The 22,533-nt window shown below is 40.5% G+C and overlaps 1 protein-coding gene across 1 annotated transcript; it reads right to left on the bottom strand.

Moving 5' to 3' along the window:
* Positions 1–17: 17 nt before the first annotated feature.
* Positions 18–21,436, bottom strand: LOC109852271 (dentin sialophosphoprotein-like). Its single transcript, XM_020423284.1, has 10 exons — positions 21,116–21,436; positions 11,094–11,310; positions 10,468–10,893; positions 8,843–10,133; positions 7,222–8,525; positions 6,447–7,036; positions 5,757–5,979; positions 5,347–5,446; positions 5,179–5,215; positions 18–108 (listed from the first exon to the last, which is right to left on the bottom strand). Exons 1-10 carry the CDS (start codon positions 21,143–21,145, stop codon positions 58–60), a joined length of 4,269 nt encoding a protein of 1,422 aa, XP_020278873.1. The 5' UTR covers positions 21,146–21,436; the 3' UTR covers positions 18–57.
* Between the last annotated feature and the right edge of the window lie 1,097 nt (positions 21,437–22,533).

The raw sequence follows: 22,533 nt of genomic DNA, 5'->3' as shown, positions 1-22,533 counted from the left end.
CCCCCCGCCCTCTTTCACGTGCACACGACGATCGTGTGCGCACACGTTGTGGCGCACTCACGCGACGCGCGAACCGGTTTGTCGATTTATTTCGATTCGATCTGTCGGCTGAAACGAAAAGACCAAACGTTTCTTTACTTCTGTCTTCTGTGTATACGTGTATGTATGTGTGTGAGTTCGCTCGCTGCTGGTTACACCTTTAATTCTCGCTGAGATCTCAAAATGTGTCGTAAGTGATAGATTGCACGGGGAAAACTCTAAAACATTAATGTATTTAAAATTTTTTTGTTTATTAATATCTATGTAAAATATATATTTATATTACACACTAAATGTATAATATTTCGTTCAAAAATGTTTCTAAAGTAAAAGAAATAGAATTTCTCTTTATGTTATTATTCTACCGATTTTTCCCCTCCGATAATTTATTGGATCGCGATAACCGATCACGTATTCCGCCGAATCTATAAATCTGTTCATCCACTTTGTTCTTATACTCGTTCTTATACTTTCATTTTCCGAGCAATCTACCAATCGTGGAAAGGTTATCAGGCACGTAGGAACTCTGCGACAGAAGGCGCGCATAAAGTATCCGTGAAAGTGGCAACATTAGAATCATAACGATCTAGGACTGTAGTCACATCATCGTTAATGCAACCGGTGTCCACGTCGTTTTCAGACGGTCGTTGACCTTCGGACTTTCCTTTCACTCGCTTATCGATATGTTAACCCAAAGCAGAAAACCAGCAGAATGTCCCGTGCCTCCGTTCAAGGCTTTCGTATATTAAGAAAAATAAACGCGTGCGCATCTGTGACTCGAAGGATATTAACGTTTCAATCTCTTTTACGCGAGATAATTAAAACTTTCCCAATGTAATGTAATATCCTTACGAAACTTACAACTATAAAAGTTACAGTTTGTCAACAAAGTTGTTTTACCGAAGTATTGGTATCGCGTTCGCGCGCAAAGACATTACACCAAGTTCGATGTAGTAGAAACTGTTATAACTACCTGATGTAGAAACTTGTTGTAGATAGTCGCACTTCAAAAAATCTAAATCCCTACGATCTCCTCCGCTGCAACACATTGCGATTATACCGGGTGCGCAGGAAGAACTCGCCACGGTCGCTTATGAAAAAGTGCATCACCAATACCGGTTCTCACGCGCTTATGCCACCGCGTTATTAAGTATGCATCTTTTCTCGTACGGAAATATTGCACGACGATATTTTTCTTCATCTTTTTTTTTTCTTAAAAAAAAGTATGCAAAACCGAGAGAAGAAGATACTTTGTTTCTTACGTCAATTGTAATCATTAAGTTAAAATTTACCATCTTGGAAAATATGAAAACTACGGAGTCACATTCTACTATTTTCTCATTTATACAAGATACTTTTTTTATTAATAAATTCAACGTTAATACGTATAGCAGTAGCGCTGTGCTTGTGTTATTTTTCAATCAAAGATTATAATTTTAAAAGTTTTTATTCGAAGAATATATAAAAATGACAAAAGTTATGCAGTAACAGGCGCCTACGTGACGCGATATTTATTCACGCATTACAGACTTCCTTCCTTGCGACATGGTAGGAAAATCGACGCCAGGCGTAAAATAAAATTGCAAGCTGTCATTATCAGTATGTGCCGACACGTCTCTCGTCATCTTCGCTTTCGCATTGTTCTTAGTCGCGAATAGCCCTTCTTCGAATCAGCTTGAGGGGAGAAACGGAGAGAGGACAGATAAAGAGTGGGCGAATATGTGAAAGAGAGAAAGGTAGAAAAGAAACGAAGAGCGAAAAGATAAAGAGCAAAAGAGAGACGAGCGAAAGAAGAGAGACGCAGTGCACGAGGGAAGGAAAGACAAAGTGAAGGGGAGATGTGGAGAAGAGGGAGTCAGAAGGGAAAACGAGTCTGCGCCATGCTACGAATGTAATCGCGGTTGTGGTCGACGAAAGATTCATGATCAAGATGCGATCGCGATGCGAGATCGAACTCGCGTGGATTTCCAAACTCGTCTGAATCAACAAATCCATCTTTCCAAACACCGTGCCTTCCGGAGCACGGCGTTTTACTGGTTTTCTCGAAAACAAATCAAATTTTCAGGCATATTTTTTATTTACTGAAATTCCAAGTTTTAAAACATATTTTCAAAAGATTATAAATTGTAAATAAAAAAGTTTATATTTTATCAATTTAAATATTTAAAACAGTTTTGTTGGATTTTGTAAATAAAGAAATTCACACAAAACTACTTTCCAATAAATCTATAAATTATTAGAAGACTGATATTTTGAGAGGAATCGATACCGCGTTTGTTTTGGAGTAAATTACATCGTGAAAATTTTGCACGAGGCAGATCCGAAGGTGAACGACTGAAAAAAAGCGTGACGGAACAGCGAACATGAACCGGACCTATCGTCCCCGTATGCGTTAACTAACCCAACCTCCGAAATAAATAACGTCCTTCAGCACAGGAGCGGCTGAGAAACCAGTCGAGACACCAGCGTGCGACATTCCAGAAAATTACTGATCCAAACTCCTAAACCGACCAGGCAATATTCACGCGAAAATATTTCGATCGAATCGAGCGCGTTCGATCGTTGATGTGTCAAATGTAAGAAATTCTATGTTCCATATTCTTTTCGAAAGGTTTACGTGTACAGTGCGATATCAATAACATCAATGTTGTGAGAAGTTCGGAGTCAAAATATATTAGACTTGCGAGATTGTTTTGAAGTTTATGTCAGAAGAAGAAATAAAATGTCTTCTTAATTAATTGAAAATTTCACCCCAAAAAATTTATATTATTTATATTTTTTTTTTTTTTTTGTAGAGCATATAATACCTCTATTAAATTCATTTCTATTGAACACAGATTGTATGTACATTAGTACAATAATTAAAAAACTTTATAGACAAGTGCTGCGATATGTAAATATCTTTTAATAAAACAAAGAATTTTTCTATCAAATGTATCCTACTTGTTAAAACGAGTTTCAGCAATATAAAAATTAGCCATTTGTGTAATTATTTGTTGTATTTGTTTTATCTATTATCAAGCCGAAAATTATTTGGTTTGTCTGTTTTCGAACTCGAATGAAGTTATTAGTTTTCAAATAAAAACTTTAAAAATATATATCATCGTTCCTACGTGCCTTTAATTATTATTCTTTTGTGTTGTCGAACACGAAGCAAACTTATTTACTTAGATTGACGTTTTGTTGTTAACCGGTGACGAGATCTCTAAGGTGAGAACGAAAGGCCAGCTTGGAAGCGGTTAGGGTTCAGGTTGCCCTGCGCCGATGAAAGTGCGCGCGCTTCTCGGCAACCTTCAGTGTGCGGAGTCTGCGCGCAGGTAGTAAACTCACCTTTTGAGCGACACGCGCACATCCACCGCCGCCGCGAAGAACGGAAACGCGTGTGCCTCTTCCGGGACGCGGCACCAGAGAAAAACACGAGTGCACGCACGAGTGCGGGTGAAAAGGGAGACAAAGTCGATATTGCGCGATGATACACGTACGTTTGCACGCGCGCACAACAACGTACCTTACCTCGAGAGCGGCCGCCGCCACACTGAACGAGCCGCGGACACCTGTCGCCGTCGGTCGACAGTGTCGCCACCGCGTGGACGAACCCCTCTCTCTCATTCGAGTTCTTCTGTGCGCACCCTGAATCCCAGTGTTCAAAATAATAAGTTTTTCAAAAATATTATAATATCTAATTTCTGTGAGATTTATTACATGTTTGATATGACAAATTCGTCGAAAATTTTAAAGTTTAAACTAATGTGATTTTATTTAAATTAATTGAACATGAAACGTATTATATAATTTAAGCGTTTAACATAAATAACATATCATAAACCGTTTTCTTCAGAAAATATTGTGTACAACACAATGCCACGCGATCTATAAATTAATTACTAAACTGCGTTACTTATTGTTAGCGTGAGAATAGCGTTTCTAATGTGCACGACATTGTGCAATGATATTTTTTGCTGGAAAAAAACAGGCATATTTTGTGCACGTCAAAACGCTCTCTGTGTATAAAAATATATTCAAAACAAGTGATTTTTAAAGGAAAGTAGAATGTGATTCATGTATTTGTAAGTTAAAAAATAACAAGCCAACAACACAATGTGGAGAGATATGAAACTGTAAGCGCATCTATATGAGTATTGTCGGCTACGTAATACGAGTCTGTGGGGATCTCGAATAGCACAAAAGGGGACGTCGAGTCCGTAGAAACGTGATGGAGGGTTTATTGTGCACGAGGGTGCTAACGCGCACCCGCGCGCTCTGGTAAGATACGCATCAGAAAAGGTCGTGAAAATATACCTGACTTTTCTGTACGTAACAAGCGATCAATATTTATAAATAGGATCTCAAATATATTTTTATCTATCTTTGTATTTTCAAAGATATTCGCATTACATTTATAAGATTCTACACAAAAACTATATATATATATATATATTATATATTTATAAAATTCTACGAGAGCTGTGTGTATTATATATTCGCAATAAAACTTAAATTAAAAGTAAAGTGAATTTAATGTTAAAAAAAAAAAAAAAAAAAGATTTCTCTACGTAACAACGCGCCACAGAGAATAATTGTAAATCCAGATGCAATATGCGAAGAACGATAAGTACTTGAGCGAACGGAGCGCCTTTGTTAGCATTGCTTTGTGCGCTGTACGAAAAATGTAGGAGGGTGGCAAGAAGCTCTCTTTCGTTCATCCCTCGCAAGAAACAATAATGTCGCCCGCTTCCACTTCTCTTGATCTCGTCCATTCTCTCGTGGATCTTTGTTAGTAGGCTTTTTCGATATAGCCGGGCTGCAACTTATTCATCCCCTAAGCGCGCGACTACCGTACGTATCGCACATATTGTGTTGAAGCGGGAAATATGAACGAAATGCATAATTCACAAAGAAGAGCGGAATATACAATGGAACCTCCCTCCCTCCCTTCGCATCTTATGAGGCGCACAATTCATCAGCAAATTTATTGCACTCTCATCCGAGAATATCTCGTAATTTTATGAAAAGCTCCGCAATTTACGTGACGATATTTATCCCGTTTCTTTAGTATATTCAAAAAGCACTCGAATACTAAAAGAAAAACTGTTGTTGATGCACGCGCAAACACAAAAATATATGCATGACAAAACTTACCGGAATGTAGCCATTTGGTTGAATCCTCTCGTTATCTCTGAAAGAGAAACATTTTTATTGGCTGATGAATTATGCGCATAATTATTGACAACTGTGCGAATTCATAAATATCAAACTTTTATGCATATATGTATGTATATTATACATGACTTTTATTGCGAAACATACCGATTTCTTCGTTGAATCACCGGTGTTTTCGGCGTGCTGTCGTGAATAATCACCTGCGTCGCGTCTATTTCTTCGCACTCCGAGCTGTTTTCGGAAGAATCTGTGACAAAAAACAAATGACATTTACGATAAAATATGTTTAAATGTTTCTCTTTTTTCTCCATAATAAAAACAATAAATATTCTATGTAAGAAATATTCTATTTAAATATAAATATAAAAAAAAATGTCATATTTAACAAAATATTTACACTCTGAATGATTTCGAACGCAAAAATCTTTCGTAAATTTACATATGTCGCTCCACTTTGTTAAACTATATTCGATACATTTGATAATCCAGCGGAAGCAATGTAAGCTGGATGCGATAGCATCGATCGCTAAGTGACGCTAAATTCATTTTGGACTCACCCTCTTCGACGCGTTCCTGTTTACGAACACGGAAGAGAACAGGGCTGCGGCACAGAGAGGCCGTATCGCCGATCACGTCATCGATGTCGGTGTGTTCGCCGATGAACAACGGCAGAGTGGAGGGTCGTTTCCTTGGTGACAATCTTCGGGGTGTCGGTTGTACATTGTCGTAAGGCGAGTCTCGTCCGCCGTAATTATCCGGCGGATCAGGTGGATTCTCAACCTAACAGCAAAAGATAACAAACTCAAGTATTTGGTAACACTTCTTTGCACCTCTTCACACTTTTTTGTTTTATTTAACAAAAACCAAACAATCACAAAATAACGTAATGTGAACAATTACGTAAAACTACAAGTACTTCTTTCAATTTGACGCATGCCGGTGACATTTCACACATTTCAGCACTTTCTACAAATCGAACAAACATTGTGAGAAAAAGTGTAAACCGATCAACAAGCTGAATTATATATATTGGCTCTCATCTTATCATTTTATCTTAACAATTAATTGAACACAGACACGTTTTATTGGTAATCTAATCTTTGTTACATCTTATCTCTCTTTTATTTAAGTTATTCCGCGATCGTATATTTATCTGACCGCGCGAGGTCGTTATCAAAGTGACGTGTAAACGCTGAACCGAGATATAAAACCGCGAAATAACGAATGCTGAATGATGTGAGTTTTACCCCTTCCGGACTCGCGCGATCCCCCAACGGCTCCTCGGGTGGCGGTGGCGGGAATTCAATGGGGAATCTGGAGAGGCTCCTCTTGGAACCCGTCTCGGGTTCGGGGTTAACGCCAATATCGATCTTCTCGTACGACTCGGAGGAATCGGAAGTGCTGTTCGAAGTTTCCGCGGGGATTCTGACGACGCCGTCAGGAACGTTCGACGAGCTGTCCATCCACCACGCCTTCTCTCCGGATTCGATATGCCGGATTTTCTTAAGCGGCTTCGACGAGTCGAAGCTCTCGTTATCGACGAAGCCATCAGATTTGTCGACGTGCCTGATGTCGGGAGACGCCACGACGGGGATGACTTCGATGCCCTCCGGAATGTTCTCGGGGTCGTCGCTCATCCACCACGCTCGTTCGCCGGATTGTTGATGCCTGATGCGATTTCGTCGATCCGCTGACCGAAAACTGCCCCGGTTGGATCCACGTCTCGAGAGCGGAGACGCCGACGAGGACGACTTCTTCAGCTCCTCCGTTGAGACCTCGTCTAACCACCAACCGCGTTCCCCCGACTCTTGACGCCAAACTTTGAGTTTGTATTTCCCTGTGTCGGTGCGCGAGATGAATAAAATTAATTGAAAAGGGTGTGAAAAATACTGATAAGTAAAAATATTAACAAAATTTGATTGTTCAAGAGAGCTAAACGTTAAACAGTTTCGTTAATGAATCAATCCTTAATATCTTTTTCTATTCTTCTAATTAAAGATATTGAAAAATAAATTTGTTTACCATCATCCGGCAAGACGGTGCTGATTGTCGTATCTTGACTGACATCTTCATTCCACGGACTAACTCGTTCAATCCCTTCCGGAACGTTATCGGAATTCGGATCCAACCACCACGGCTTTTCTCCGGACGATTGATGCTGAATCCTCTTATTGCTTTCTCTAATTTCGTCGCTTCTCTCGGAATTGGTAAAACTGTGACCTTTCGACAGATTCTGACCAATTGATTTCGGAGACAACGGTTGACCCGACTTGTTGCTGACTTCATAGTTCTCGTCGTTAGAGTCACCCCAACCGCCACCTGATTTATTAGTATCGGTAGAGTCCTGGCTCTTTTTAAAAAAATTCGTCACTGGCGCGAGCGCTCTCATCAGAAAGGATTTCGCTTCTTCGGTCTTTGGGGAACGATCGCTCTTCGATCGCGGACTGGAAGGTGGCCTGGGCGGTTTTTCCGTCGCCATAGATATCTCGTCCGCCGACGACGCTAGCACGCTCGTTCTCGATGATCCCGCGCTGATTTTACCTCTCGTCTCGCGCGTGGGCGACTCTGACGTTTGTCTTCTTCTCCGTCTCGAACCCGGTCTGTTCATTTTGCGTTCGCCGTCGTTCTCGCTGCTGGAGGAGTCAGTCGACTGACTGCTGTTGCTGGAACTGAACGCTCCAGACGGCCTCTTCTTCCTTCCGCAAGGTGACTTTGAGCCGCATCTCGATTCGTCCCACCTCACCGAACCGTTCGAGTCGGTTCTATTGATCGTCGTTTTCGCTCCTCCCGAAGCAGTCCTTAACCTCGATCGACCAGACTTCAGTGAAGTGGAAGAACCCGAAGAGGCGGCTTGGATCATCGGTTCGGACGTTGTTTCGGAGTCTTGCGAGCTAACCGAGACGGTTCTCTGACATTTCTTCCGCCTCGCGTACTTCGAGCGGGACGGATCGCCGTTCTCCATGTTCAAGGTCGACTTGCGGAAGTCCTTGTTCACGTACTTCGCTGCCACGATGCACTTTGACGTGGCGGCGGTCGTAGTATCATTCTTCGGCACAGGTGGTTTGCCGCGCGCGTCCGGCGAACCGCCTTGTCGTAGATTCACTGACGACGACGGTGCCGTATTACTGGATAACTTGCCGGACGATGGCGGCGTTGTCGCTTTTATTTTTACACCCTGATTCGTCACCGAACTAGCTGACGATGATTTCGATCTGCCAATTGGCAAGCTTACTGAAGATCCGTCTGACGAGTTGGTCCGCGTCATTTGACGCGGCGAGTTTTTCGTCGACGCGCTTCGGGATGTCGATCGACTTTGCGAAGAACAGCTTTTAGAACAAAAAATGTCAGTTGCTAAAAAAAGATAGGTGACATCTAACGCAAGTTACGCTATTTTCTTTACTGCAAATTATATGCAATGTGTAAAAAGAATGTAATAAATAAAAAAATTTAATAGACAAAATATTCTACTAATATAAAATATAAAAATATAAAATTTTATATTTTTCAATAATGTGATTTACTTTGTTGTCAAAATAAAAATATATCAATGTTATGTATAATTTACGTACTTTACGCTCTAGAAACAAAGATACAATTAATACATCGAATAAATATCTTATTTGAGACAGATGCACGTACTTACCTCGATGAAGAATCTTTTCTTTGCGAGACGTCACAAAGGCGAACTGTTTCGTCTTGATCTTGACAATGTCCTTCCACAATCCGAAGAGGTTCCTCGACTTTCGAGGAAAAGCTGGCATCGGATCCAGATTTCGAAGTTGATTCTCTTCTCTCGCAACGCGCCTCGGATTTCGATGATGCGAGTTCAGTCTTTGAGGCGCACTTGGGAATTGTTATTTCTCTTTTCGGCGAACTACATCCTAATCGAGGAATGGACGGTCTTCTTTGATTACATTCATCGTATCTATCTTTATTTTCCCGGGAATCTTGCATCGTTGAATCTTCTTTTCGTAAAGCGGGGTCCTGAATAGAATTTCGGATGGAACTGTGAGAATTTCCACTCATATCGATCTTTCGAGCGCCGCAAGAACACTGTTGGCTACCTTGTACTTTGCTTTCTTTCAAGTCTTCATTCGTTTTGTGAGCACTCTGACCGTTCGACGACGTCTTCGAATTATCGGGCGTCGTTGAATTCTCGTCGTCGGTTCTCGCGCAGTTTGAATCGCCGTAAATTTTCTCGCTTTGACTTCTGTTCCCGGAATTATGAGTATCTTGACTAGAACCCGACGTTTCTTTAGCGGCGATATCGTTTCTCGCAATTGTCGATGCTTCGTTCGTTCTGGTGTACGCGAAACCATTAGATCTACCGCTAGAAGAACTGGTATTGGAAAATCCTCTCGAATACATAGATGAACTTCCGGTTGTGGACGTTGCACCGGATGAATATTTATCGAGATATGCCGACCAGGGTACGCTGGATATTCTATTGCTACCGCCGTACCTGGAAAACCTCGATGTTTCCTCCACTCGATCGCACTGCGTCTCTTCGTCTGCTGAGTCCGGCGGTTTTCGAAGTCTAGTCACCTCTTTCTGATAAACAATGCCGATTTCTGCCCGTCTGCTCCTTACGTAGGACGAGGAAGCTGGAGGTGTTGGCGAGGTGCTTCTGGTTACCATTGTTAGTGTGACAAACTCGTCAGGAATTCTATTGTCAGTGCTATCGTCTTCTTCATTTCGATTAGGAGTTTTTGATGATTCACGGTTGTCATCCTTGTCGAATTTACCGGCTAGTCTTAATTCTTCATCGTTCTTCTGGCTGATAGATTTACTGCTCGAGTTCCGGAATCTGTCTGTCGCCGGGTAGCTTATGGCAGCAGACACTCGTTCGTTGCTGCTTCGCGATGAGAGAAGTCGCGAACTAGCTGTCGAGCCAAATCTCGTCGAGATTGTGGCCGAGCTCGATTCGGACGTGTCTGAAAAGCAGTCTTCTTTTGAAACTTTATTCGCTATAGATGCCAGATCGCAAATACTTGGAGATTAAAAATACTCGTTAAGCACTCTGGCGCTGTTAAACGGAAAAAATCCGTGGTTTGTAAAGTTAATAGTATATTTATTACATAAAGTGTAATATATTTATTATAATAATTTGTAATATTTATAATAATAACAACATTAATCATGAAATAAAGTTAATAATAAAATTATATCCTTAAAAGATGTACATACATTTTCATCACTATTATAATATCCAATCATATTATATTATCCAACAGAGAGAACGAAGTGAGAGAGGCATTATATACTTACTGGGCGAAGCAGCTGAGCGACCGTAAGACGACGCTCTCGAATAGACTCTGAAGGAATTGGTTTTTCCGACGCTGACTTCCGGACTGGGCTCGCGCGACGTTCTTCCGGAATTGGAACGTAATCCTCGATAGGATACCGGCGGGTGGTCCTTCTTCTCGATCCTGCCATCGTTGCCGTAACTTCGACCGAAACTCGATCCGGGATACGTGCTGGATCCGTACCGCGATACTCCATCGGACTCTCTGCTCTTTTCCCGCGATGCAGGCCGGTTATATCTGTCTAGCACGGAGGACGGCCTTTCCGATGTTTTGCCAGCTGAGAACGAGTAAAGAGACGACCTGCTGTCTGATAGCGGGCTCTTCGACCTTACGTCCTCGGATGACGACCTTCCGGAATGCAATCGACTTTTGTCAGCGTTTTTGACACCTGCGAGAATTTTGAGGAAACACGTTTTTCTCTTTCAAATAAAATAACACACTTATTTGCAATAATAAAGTTACAAAAAAAATTTTCATGGTTAATCATACAAATCTGATTAAAAATACAAATTAATATGTACATACATTTCTTGTGTGGATTATATAAATAAATAAAAATTACTTGCGGACAAATATAAATATTCTCACATGAATATTTGAATTTCTCATCCATTTTATCCTTTTTGAGAAAAGCGCTTCCAAACCCAGCAAGCGGGCGTTCCTTGGCGGCAACTCGAGCGGAACTCGATCCTACTCCGGAATAACTGCTTCTACAGCTTGGCAGGTTACTTCCGCCGGAAACATTCCTACCGAATGTGCTGGCAATGCCGACGCCGGTTCTGCTCCGGTATGATCCCGTATCGCTCTGTAATCGCGGAATAGAAGAAACCGCATATATTTTCTGAGTAAGTTCGTAAATAAACTTGTTGTATACATCTCGTCTTTTTGTAAGTAAGTTTGCGACTAAAGTCTGCAACTAATTGCGATAGAAATATAAATTATAATAAGTTTATCCCGGGAAGGATGTAATCTGTTAGCAAACACGCTGTTTTCTTGCTGGTTGCGTCATTCATCATTACTATCTTATTACGCTGACAAGGTTTATCGGGCGCTTCTTGCATTTACTGTAACGAGAAGGGTCGGACGTTAAGCCAATAAGACACAAGAACTTAGACTGTGGGTGTCCCAGGATATTAACGGTAACGAGAATAATACGTAGGATAATACGTAACCAGCATTAACGAGATGGCGCATCTCTGATGTCTTCATCAGAAGACTTTTTTGGTCGCGATAAATAAGTTACGCGTAAATTGTTGTTGTCGTTGATTATCAAAACGTTCTAATCCGCTCTTAATGACTTGGCGTTGTTAATTATTCAAGATTTATTTCGGGAACAGAGAGAGAGAGAGAAGTTAGATTATAAGGAGAGAAACTATTTCCGTAGAATCTAAAACCGAAGTAACGCACGTCATGCGTAGGTGTGCGAAGACAAAAAAAAATCATAATTCGTATAATTACCATAAGTTTGGCGACGTGCCGTAGTCTCGAAATAGACGGATCAACCTGAACGAGTGTAATAACCTTTGCGAGTTTCTTGCTCTTGTATAACGGGCGACACAAATAACGATTCACATTTGTTGTTCCCGCAAAAAATGAAGTGTATAAATTTTTAATTTAATTTAAATTATTTTTGATTACGTTTGACAAATAGTGAAACTACGAATAGCGCATCAAACTCAACTCACTCGTAGCTGGTTTCACTTTCGTTTTCAATTACCTAGGAAATGACGGCAACCCTCGATAACGCGCACTGACAAAGGAAGTTCCGGCTCGTTTCCTGTGCTGAGACTTCTAAAAAGTGCCGTTCATTATTATGCTAATGGCATTTGAGGTGCGATAATAGAATTACGACAGTCATTCCTTAAGATCGCCAAAGCAATTTCTTCGAGCGGAAACGACGTCGAACACGATAAGTCCTTTCGTCGCGTATTCCGTCCCATTATCACGTCCGAACCGATTTTAACTACAAAACGACGATATTTTACGCCTTTCTTTACCCTGACAACAATCAATCGTCCATTAGATCAAATCGATATATTTTGCCATAAAATACTACGTTAAAAATTAAAATTTGTAAGAAATCACGAAAGAGTTATCAAACTCTCCTAGAAGACAAACTTTACTTTTACACTTGTCAGAGAAAGTTACAAACACCACTTCTTTGAAAGAAAATAACGAAATTTTCTTGCAGTATCACTGAAAAGCGTAGCTTTCAAAGCAATTTTATTTTGAGAGAGATTTCTTAATTTTCCTCTACGTCTCTTTTCAAAGTAATAGAAAAGGAAATCGATTGATCTGTCACCGAAAAGACGAAACGGCAATAGCTACGATGCTTTTATTGTAATCCGACGATCTTTCGTGCAACAGTAGAGAGCTACGGCAAGAAGAGAAGTGGAAATAAAAGAAAGAAATTGATACAAATAGTCGTCGCGAGATGTTCTCGGACGTATACCGATCGATCTATCTAATATCGATTGGCGATTTATCGGCGCACTTGACCCGCTAATCCGTCAACCTTCGACAATGACGAGTCTGCGACTCTCACTGCGATATCTCGTCGCGGCGACTCGGATTGAAAGCAACTCGGGTGAATCTTCCAATATTGCTTTATCGCCCATAAAAGTAGCTGTTTACGACGTGCTTCTTTCCACTCCGCACCGAAACCACCACGCGCGCTGTCAGATAAATCGCTCCTCTTCCGCGGGCGAAAGCAATCGCTCCAGTTAGGCGTGTTTCGCTCAGCTTTTTTTTTTCAGCTTTTTTTGCAAGATGCAACGGTGTGCGAAGCACGGAACGCCTTCCATGTATACTTTCCCTATTATCTCTATCGATGAAATCGAGAGTGATACTGCAAGAAAACATAGCAGACGTGAGCGGCTTTCTATCTGCGCTGCGGTTTCGCATCTTTTTATAGCAATCCGCGAAGAAGACGTTTTCTACGGTTGCCTTCTTTTGGTTGCATCGCGTAACAACCAAATAATAACATTAACAAAAAAAGAAATAACACAAAAGATATTTTTATTACTTAAGTATCAATAAATTTGTCATTTTCGTAAAAAATTCCAATCCGAGAGAATGAGACGCAGGACATTAATGGATATAGCGCGATTTATTCTTAGCAAAAGTTTTGAAGCCGGGCTCTTAAGTCGCTTTCGATGCAATCGGTCTTTGCTTCTCGCGAAGATAGTGACTTGGCACGTTATCGCTTCAAGTGCTTTACTTGTTTGAAAGAAGTATTCGAGCTCATGAGAGACTAAACGTTTTATCCGCGATGATGCGGTACATTCCTGATGACACTGATGAGGATGTGGGCGACCGATGTACTGTGATACCAGGGGAGGCCAGATAATTGAAGAGTGTCAGCCTGATTTAACCTCCGGCGACTCGGTGCATTATTATAATTTATGACGCACGACCAGCTGTCACGAGCTCGATATAACGAAAATGTTGCTTAATTGTATTCTTAACTAGTCGAAACATCATCGATCCGTTTGGATCACCCGTTATAAACAATTCAAGGAAAAGTTTATTTGATTTGAAATATCATAGAATAAACACGAAAACACTTTACGTTATAAAACAATGACCATGAACTTTTCAGAAACTTGATGTGCTTACACGTATTTATAAAAAATTTAACAAAATTTACTCTTTTTTTGGAATAAATTGACAACTCTCCATATTTAATTGTATTAGCTAGTAAGATCTTAGATTATTTTGCAAAATTGAAAGTTTTTATTTAATGCTGATTCTAACTAAAGAAAAACGTGTAGTTTCTCATTATCGCACGAGAAAGCAAATTAGGTTGCCGTTCCACGACGACGGTTTGTTATTTTACATTTATTGGACATCGGCCAAGATTTTTGGCACGTCGTGGTGTGAATCGAGGAAGCGATTTTAGGGAGCTCCGCCACACGTGCAAACACGTGACTGTTTTAGAAATGACATTTTAGAAACAAATTTTGCATGATACCGATAAGAGAGATTTTTTTGATATGAAAGATCACAATAATCTTCCCTCATGCGGCAGTTAAATTACAATATCGCGTGTTTTATTTTACGTTTTGAAAAAATTTTATTAAAATCTTTTATATGTGTATATATTACATATTCTTTATTATACGTTTCGCCATTGACCATGACGCGAATGAATATATTTCCATCCGCTTCAAACATAGGGGAGCAAACTGTGCACTTAATAATGCGACACAGAATAAAATACTATTTCATGTGTGTGTGTGTAAAAATAAAAACAAAATCCCATATTTCTAAACTGCAAAAATACGATTAATATTTATATTTTTTTATTTATATACATATTATTTATATTTTACATTTATATTTTAAATTTTATGTTGTGATTCAGAAATCCGGAAATTCTTTCTCTGTACAATCAAATATTCGATGATACCTAATTTCTCTGAAATCCTGACAAAACCGCTTGGAAAAAGCGTCTGGCAAAAATATTTTACTGGTCGAGTACAGATTGGAGAATGTCAGGATTGCAACAGGAAAACTGCGGCCTCACCGTGTAATTGAAAAACTTCTGCTGCCGGAAGTTGCGGCCGAAGCCCTTTTGGTTCGGTTTCAAAGTTGGTAAACTTCTCGATTGCGTTACGAGCCGATAAATCGCTCATCATTACATTGTCGTTGTTAGGTCGTACGTCGTCAACGCCACAAAGTATCGATCGTCTCGTATTAACGTCTCTCAAGATCCGCAATGTTCAGGCGCAGTTCTGGGAAGCAATAACGTGCTATTGTGTCGTGATGCTTTGTGGTGTTGGACATATTGTTTTCTCTTTTCCGCGAAAAACTATTTCTATTAAACCAAACTCTCGATGTAAAATATTCAAATAAAAATGTCATGTCTTTTTTGCAATTTCTTTATATTAAAATACTTTCTTTATATTAAAATAACATACAGAGCGATATCACACATGGAAATAATAATAGTCAGACTCAATTTCTTCACAGATAAATCATAAAATTGTATTTTCGAATTTATATTTCATACGTTATATTACGTTTTTGAAGCAAAATTAATTTTCGATCCAATTACGCAAAAATTTACTGCCGCAATAATTTAGTGTAACGTAAATGTACAATCTGGAAAATGATTTCTATTTACAATCACACGCGAAAGTGAGCTGACTGTAATTTTTCTCGCAAATTGAATCTAACGCTGACGAATGGATCATAAATTTTTCCAGCTACACGCAGACGAGCTAACCAGCTCCATCAGGTGAACATATCATTCCTCCATGCGCATGCAAAAAATTCATAATTCTTTACATACATCTGCATGTTTACAGGTAGCTACAGCAAATCCTTTCTATATAAAATATCTCATCACGCAAAATATATCTCGCTGATAGCAAATAAATGCGCGTTTCACAGCATTTTAAGTTACAGAAAATTGTAAAATAGTGGAAAAAAATTGATATTACTTATTTACGTATTTGTTGCAAAGCAATTTTATGTATAACTAAATGAAACTTATTTAATTTATTTTTATTAAACTGATTAAGTTTTCCGAAATTACGATAGAAATCACGCTGATTTTAGTTTTTAGGTTGAACTTTTATTAACAAAGGATGGCTAGTTTATTTTGGGCACCAGCAATATTTACTCGCGTAACGGGCCGTCGAATATTTGCAGACGCGTTTATCGATTTGGCTCGTCGACACCATGCACCGGGTCAACCTGCGCGGAGTGAAATTGGGTTCAATTCCGGCAATTGATCCGCGAGATCAGCTGTGTTTGCCAACAACCTTGTTGCTCGACGTGGCGCGTCGTTAACAAGGCGACGACGTCAAAACAACGTTGCAGCGACGCCAGTGCTGGCATGATGCAAAAAAAAAAAAAAAAGAAAAAAAAGGAAAAAAAAACAATTTTTGCTCGAAGTTCGATGGTGCAGTCAAATATTACGGCGGCTTCGATTTGATTGTTGGCTTTAATAAAATGTAGCTGCGATAGTTGTGAAACGTGTTGTAACTGGAATTCATTAAAATAGAAAAAAAATGGCATGTACTATCGAAAATTGCGTAGATAACCCGACACACACACACACACACACACACACAATTACAAATAACTTCATTTTAGATATTAATGCACTTGCATATAAAATATATAAATTCAATATTTTTGCTTTAAATGTTCCTCCTTATTTCTATATTGAAGAAAGTTCACACACAGCGGAGAGAGCAAACACCTAGTATTTTGGCATTGGTGTTAACGAGATTAATTCAATGTGCTAACTGACAAGTAGCTCTTTTCTTCTAAAACATCTGTTTAAAATGTGCATAACACATCTGACAGTTACTTTCTTTCAGAATCAAGTAGCCGAAGTCCATCTACTTCCGTCGTCGCTTGGTAAAGAAAAGGGCAAAGCCATGTCTACAATGTTTAAATATAGCAGCTCGAGTTCTCGCTTATAGCCAACTACGTTTCTCACTCTTTGCAGCATCGCGCGCATATTCATTCTTGCTGCACTTTATCAATGACATGCGAAAATCGCAAAAAAAATGTCTGTCGTGATATCTTACCACATGCGTTAAAATGCATATATTTTATCGTTAGGTTTGATAAAAAATAAAATAATAAAGTGACGAAAACTATGTGCAATAAATTGTCTGGTTGTGCATTGCAATACGGTTTTAAAACACAAAATAACTCGCGATTTTAAACTTCCTGAACAGCTTTTCAGACAATTTTCCAACTTGTAATTTTTCAACTTCCTTTTCTAAAGATTTTAAACAGATCCTTTAATATCCTATTATACAAAGATCGTAGTATTTCTCTAAAAGTATCTCTCTCTTAACGAGACAGTAACTCCAGCTTACGGAGAATGTGTGCGTCTCTGATTTTTTCGAAGAATTTCAAGTTGCAATAAATATCGAGCTCTATTGCGGCGCAGCAAAAAGAAGGGAATGGCATATAAGGCGGATATAAAAGAAGAATATGTAAAAGAAGGACAAAAATAAAGCGAGCTCGATTAAAAGCGTTCGCGCCGTCATTCGCAGCCGCGATTGCTGTTGGGGAATATTCAAAGAAGCCGTTTTAAATCTTCTCTCTGTTTCCAATATAAGTTTTACTTTTATTCTGCATCTTCTGTATATAAACTTCGTTTAAACGCGTTTCGATCCCTGACTGATTGCATGCTGCGTGCCCGGAGGAAGATTATTAACGAGTCGTATTGCTTCAACTATTTCCCACCTTCGGGCGAAATTATTTCCCCCGTCGTTTTTGCCACGTTTAATCAGTTCCCGCTTGTCGCCGACAATTACAAAGCTTCGAGCCATAAACATCTTCTCTTGTGTGAAAATATGAATAAGTAATTCAAGATCGAATCCATTTTGCGTTTGTGGAATAAAACAAAAACAAGAGTAATTTCTGTTACACGCCTCAAGCGTATTATCGGTCAGCCGTTCCCGAGCTTGAGGCCGAACGCATCTAATGGCTTGTCTAGGAAGTAGAGCGCAAACACGTTGTAAGTCTAAATTTATCCGCGATTTCATCGAATGTACCTCGTGTCGTTTACTTATGCCGGGTAGTTCGATCGCTGGACACTAGTTTATACGATTTTTGTGAAAATAAAATGAGAAAGATATTTCTTTGTGCGTTTATAAATCGACTTTATTTATAAATTGACTTTTAACATGTCGAGCTATTTCTCTTTGTGTCACTTTAGTGTTCTATTTTTTTACATATTAAAAAAAAATATAATTCAAAATATAATCTGCTTGAAGCAAACAAAAGCAAAAACTGGCATGAAGCCAACACACGGTGCGCAGTGCTACTTCGTTTCCAAAAGCAGAAGTAATTCGAGTCTAGCGGAAACAGAAATTGTCTGCGACGAACTTTCACGTCTCACGTAATACATCGACGCACACTTTACGCGTTGCACGAACTCAAGTCACCCGAAAGAAACCTAGAGGATAAAGGAGGACGACTTTGCGACCCAAGGGTACGCTTCTCGCATCCAAGTCGCGTACGAAAATCCTTATTGGTTGACGACGACCGGCAAGCCTCGCGAAAGCATCTCGGGAGTCTCTCGGTAATTTTTGAGCGGAACAGTTTGCCTGTGCTCAGCGTAATCTGATGTCAAACTCGGCGGCATATTGCTCGAAAGACAAAGGAAAAATCTCTTTTGCAGTTTGGTATTGTTGATTCTCCGACCGCTTTGAAACACGACACCCGGTATAGATCGCGTCTCTCTTCCAGCACCGATCGCGGATGCGCGTGTTCGCGGCAGAAGAAAGCTTTACGCACGAATTCGTATGGCGCGGGCAGACATCGTCTGGGAAAGACCCGGGCTAATTTTGCAATCCTCGCGCCGGGTTGACCCGCCCGCTGCCGCCGCACCCGATGTACGAAAACGTTTTCTGGGTGCCACATAGCCGGGATTCGCATTTGGAAGTCGCTGACGATCGCTTTGACCTCCTTCGATGGACGATCGAGCTTCGTCCCCCGGCCATGTCGCGATTCCCAGAGAGACGCAATCGATCTTTTGTGCCAACAACGTTCAAGTCTACCTTTCGAGTCGACCGTGTGTCCACTGAATACGTGGAAATGTTTTTATAGTTGCAATGTATTTTATATATCGCAGAACGAAAATATAATAAATCGATCTGTGTGTCAAAATAAACGATTTTTTAAGATTTATGGCTTTGTGTTTTGATAATTCTTTAATTGTAATCTTCAAAGTTTAATTTTCTTTTTTCCTTAAAGTTTGAAATATTTTCTCTCTCTTTTAAATAAAACATTTGCAACGTCTCTGTTTTTTATCAAAAGAAAAAAATGTTTTTTGCAAATACATACGTGTATTAATGTACTTAGTATATTTCTCTTAACCATAATTATATTTAACCATTAAGCTAATTACATATGGAATAAAATTATGTTCTTTTCATGCATAATGTTTAATTACTGCAACTTTTTCAAGAGTTAAGCTATTTTCCGTAATTTCACTAGCTTGGTCAATGTAATCAAATATATCCAGAAACACACCGGCACGTTGCTGTGTTTTTAAATGCGGCACGTCGTCGCTTTGCAGAATTTCATTTTCTGCGTGTTGAATTCTCCGGCATGCAACTCGGAAAGTCGGGCCGGTACAATTTTCTAACGAAACATTCGTGATAAAGGGGGCGAATTTAATTACGAGCTCGCGAGATCTACAACGTTCGCGCTGGAAACACCGCGCGCGGTGTCGCGCGCGGCCGCTCTAGTTGCAGTTTTCGAACTAAAAGTGAAAAACTCGACGCGCGGAAGTATGGAAACCGGCGTGAATTTAGCAGCTAGCAGCAACGAGAGAATATCTTTTCCGTACAGTCCCCCGTACAGAGTGAAACCGTCAAGCCCGTATAACGCGAAATACACGCGTAAACGCGACGTGGAAAATTACACGTAACCAGATAATTTGTCTCACTGTCCAACGAGCGAATAGATTCGTGCCGGCGCTATTAAGAGAGCTTTTCGACTTAGCGGTACTTCGCAAACACTCGGTTTTTGCTCCGCGAGAGGAATAAGCGCACGACCCGGACCTCCGCACGATAAAGTTAATGGGCTTCATTTACATTGCATAATTGCGACGAAAGCAGAAGCAGCACTCAAATTATACGCGGGGACCAACGGCCAGAACCAACCCGGCGAAGGTGTGCCCTTTAAATATTCGGTATATGCTTTAAAACTCTCATTTATTACGTATTACATATGTATACGCGAGCACAGGTTTGTTAGGTACGTTTCCGAGGCTGAGAACTAAGCGAACTTGCTCGACAATATAAACGGGATGAACTTTAAAATCTACGCGAGGAAAATGAACGATAATAAAATGTTGTCAAATTATTATCAACACGTGTTTTCGACACATTTCGTCGGTGTAAAATTCATTAAATTTCCAACGCACGCGCGCTTTAGTTATATATGCGCAAGTTTAACGCGAAGAGACGGATTACGTTTCGAATCGTTACCGATGATCGATCGCGCATTTTTGCGGCAACACGAAAGAAATATATGGTGACAGCTGACCGTATTCCAGATTCGAGATAGCGCTGAGTGTCGCTTTTCAGGCTCTCGCGTGTGTGGAACGCAAATCGTCGCTATCCATTTCAGCTGATATCCCCACGCGATGTGCTCGCGACTGTGGAAGCACGTGGTCAAGGTATCGGGCGAGGATTGCGCGATCGGCGGGAATATCGATTTCATCGATCAAACGGATATTAACGTTGATCTCTATGTGTGTATCGACGTGCGATACCTGTACGAGAGAGATATCGTAGATATTTTTCGAATGTAATGGAGATAGAAACGGATGCGTGGCTTTCAGTCTCGCGTTTGCGTAGAATGGGACCAACAAATCTGTAAAAAAAAAATACACGGAACGACGTTGCATATATATATATATATATATATACATCTTTGTATATAAAACGGAAAACTTTTCGCGAAACGAATATTTCATAAAATCTTAGTAAGTCACGTAGTCGATTTCTCGTGGCTATTTCTTCGATGTCGCATCGTTCGGCAAACGAAAACACTTTCAAGCGCTAAATCAGGTCGATTCTATCACGAGATCTTAACACACCAGACTTTGCTCACGAACTTACATAGCCTCTGTACGATGCCATGATCCTCATGAATTCCTTTCTTCGCGAAGAAACTTCAAGATAAGAGAATCGTTTCCCCTACGGTGTTGTGTTGCGGCCAGTTTTCACCACCCACCACCAAACACAGGCGCGGGTTAAACACCGTCACACGATTCACCGATACCACGGTCATCCAAAATCCTCGAGGTGTGACGAAATATCAAAGAGATACTTCTAAGATCAGCTCCGGGTGAAGAACCGATCGATCTTCCGTTTTCGAAGAAGAGTGTTCTCCGCGATTTCTCGAGCTCGAAAGTGACGAGCGCTGCGAGAAGGTGCTTCGTTTCGGACGAAGCTCGGACCCTGAAGAGCCGGCGACCCGCGAGGCACGCCGTGGTCCCTCTCTTCCTCTTTCTCGCTCGTTGTCGTTGCACTCTCTTTCTCTTCTTGTTCCGCGCCTTCTCTTCTTTCTTCCTCTCGGCTTCCCTTTTGCTTGGCCACGCGACGCTCCTTGTCGCACTTGAACTGCTCACTCGAGCCCTATTTTAAGAATAGCTTTACACGTTCTCCGTCTCGCTCTCCATTCGCTTCTCTGTTTCATCTTCGTCTTCGTTCGTCGACTACGGCGAAAAGATGACGCGGCTCGTCGAGGCGCGAGAGACTGAAGATAAATCTCGCGCGCGAGCACACGCATTTCCGCTCGGGCGGAAACGAGATCGCGGCGCGATGATGGGACCGGTCAATGAAGACGTCAGAACAGTCGACCGGGTAATGGCGAAAGAGTAAACCAAGATGTCGTACATCGTTCGGAAGCTTAACTTTAAACTTGTCAAAGCTCAGAGAGCGTAAACGTTCTCTTAAACTTTACCGATTCGCTTAGAAATTGGGCAAACGTTATTGTTTTATGCAGTTTACTGTAATTAAATGCCCATCTCTTTTACAAATATTTATTTTTTTTTATTTATAACATATGTAACGTAATGTGGATAAATTTCACAGTTGAATAAATTGCAGCAGTGAGATCAGTCTTATTCAAAGCACTATTCATTAGATCTCAAAAAGTTCTCGAATTCCCACGATGTAGGAACCAACTCTCGCTTCAGAACAAACTACTCGTCGAGTTATGGCTGTCTTTGTGCAGGAAATAAGGACAGTGTTGCCGCAGGACTGTGTTTCCACTCCAACGCGATAGTCTCTTCTCATGCGAGAAATCCGCGGAACTCCTCAAAAGCAGAAACTCCTTCCGAGAAATTGGTAGCAAGGTATTCCCAAACAGGATTTACACTGTTACCGTTGGTGAGAAACGTGAAAGAGCAAGGATGAAGAACTTATACACGATCCTCAAAAAGCGCAGAAAGTTCGGTCGAGTTTCCGAGTTGACGTTAGAATGTTGATAGATTTCATTCTCGCAGGGTAGATTAATTGCGAAAATTTCTCTG

Source organism: Pseudomyrmex gracilis, unplaced genomic scaffold (genome assembly GCF_002006095.1).
Source record: "Pseudomyrmex gracilis isolate BER0280 unplaced genomic scaffold, ASM200609v1 scaffold_26, whole genome shotgun sequence".
Classification (NCBI taxonomy): domain Eukaryota; kingdom Metazoa; phylum Arthropoda; class Insecta; order Hymenoptera; family Formicidae; genus Pseudomyrmex; species Pseudomyrmex gracilis.
The sequence above is the reverse complement of the archived record's forward strand: the minus strand, read 5'-3'. Positions and strand labels throughout refer to the sequence as shown.

Excerpts from the sequence above, each read along its gene's own strand:
- LOC109852271 (XM_020423284.1), bottom strand. The coding sequence starts at position 21,145 with ATGAGGATCATGGCATCGTACAGAGGCTAT. Across the intron at positions 7,037-7,221 it reads CACCGTCTTGCCGGATGATG|GGAAATACAAACTCAAAGTT; the intron begins GTAAACAAATTT and ends GCACCGACACAG. Across the intron at positions 109-5,178 it reads AACCAAATGGCTACATTCCG|CCGACAGATCGAATCGAAAT; the intron begins GTAAGTTTTGTC and ends TTTTCGTTTCAG.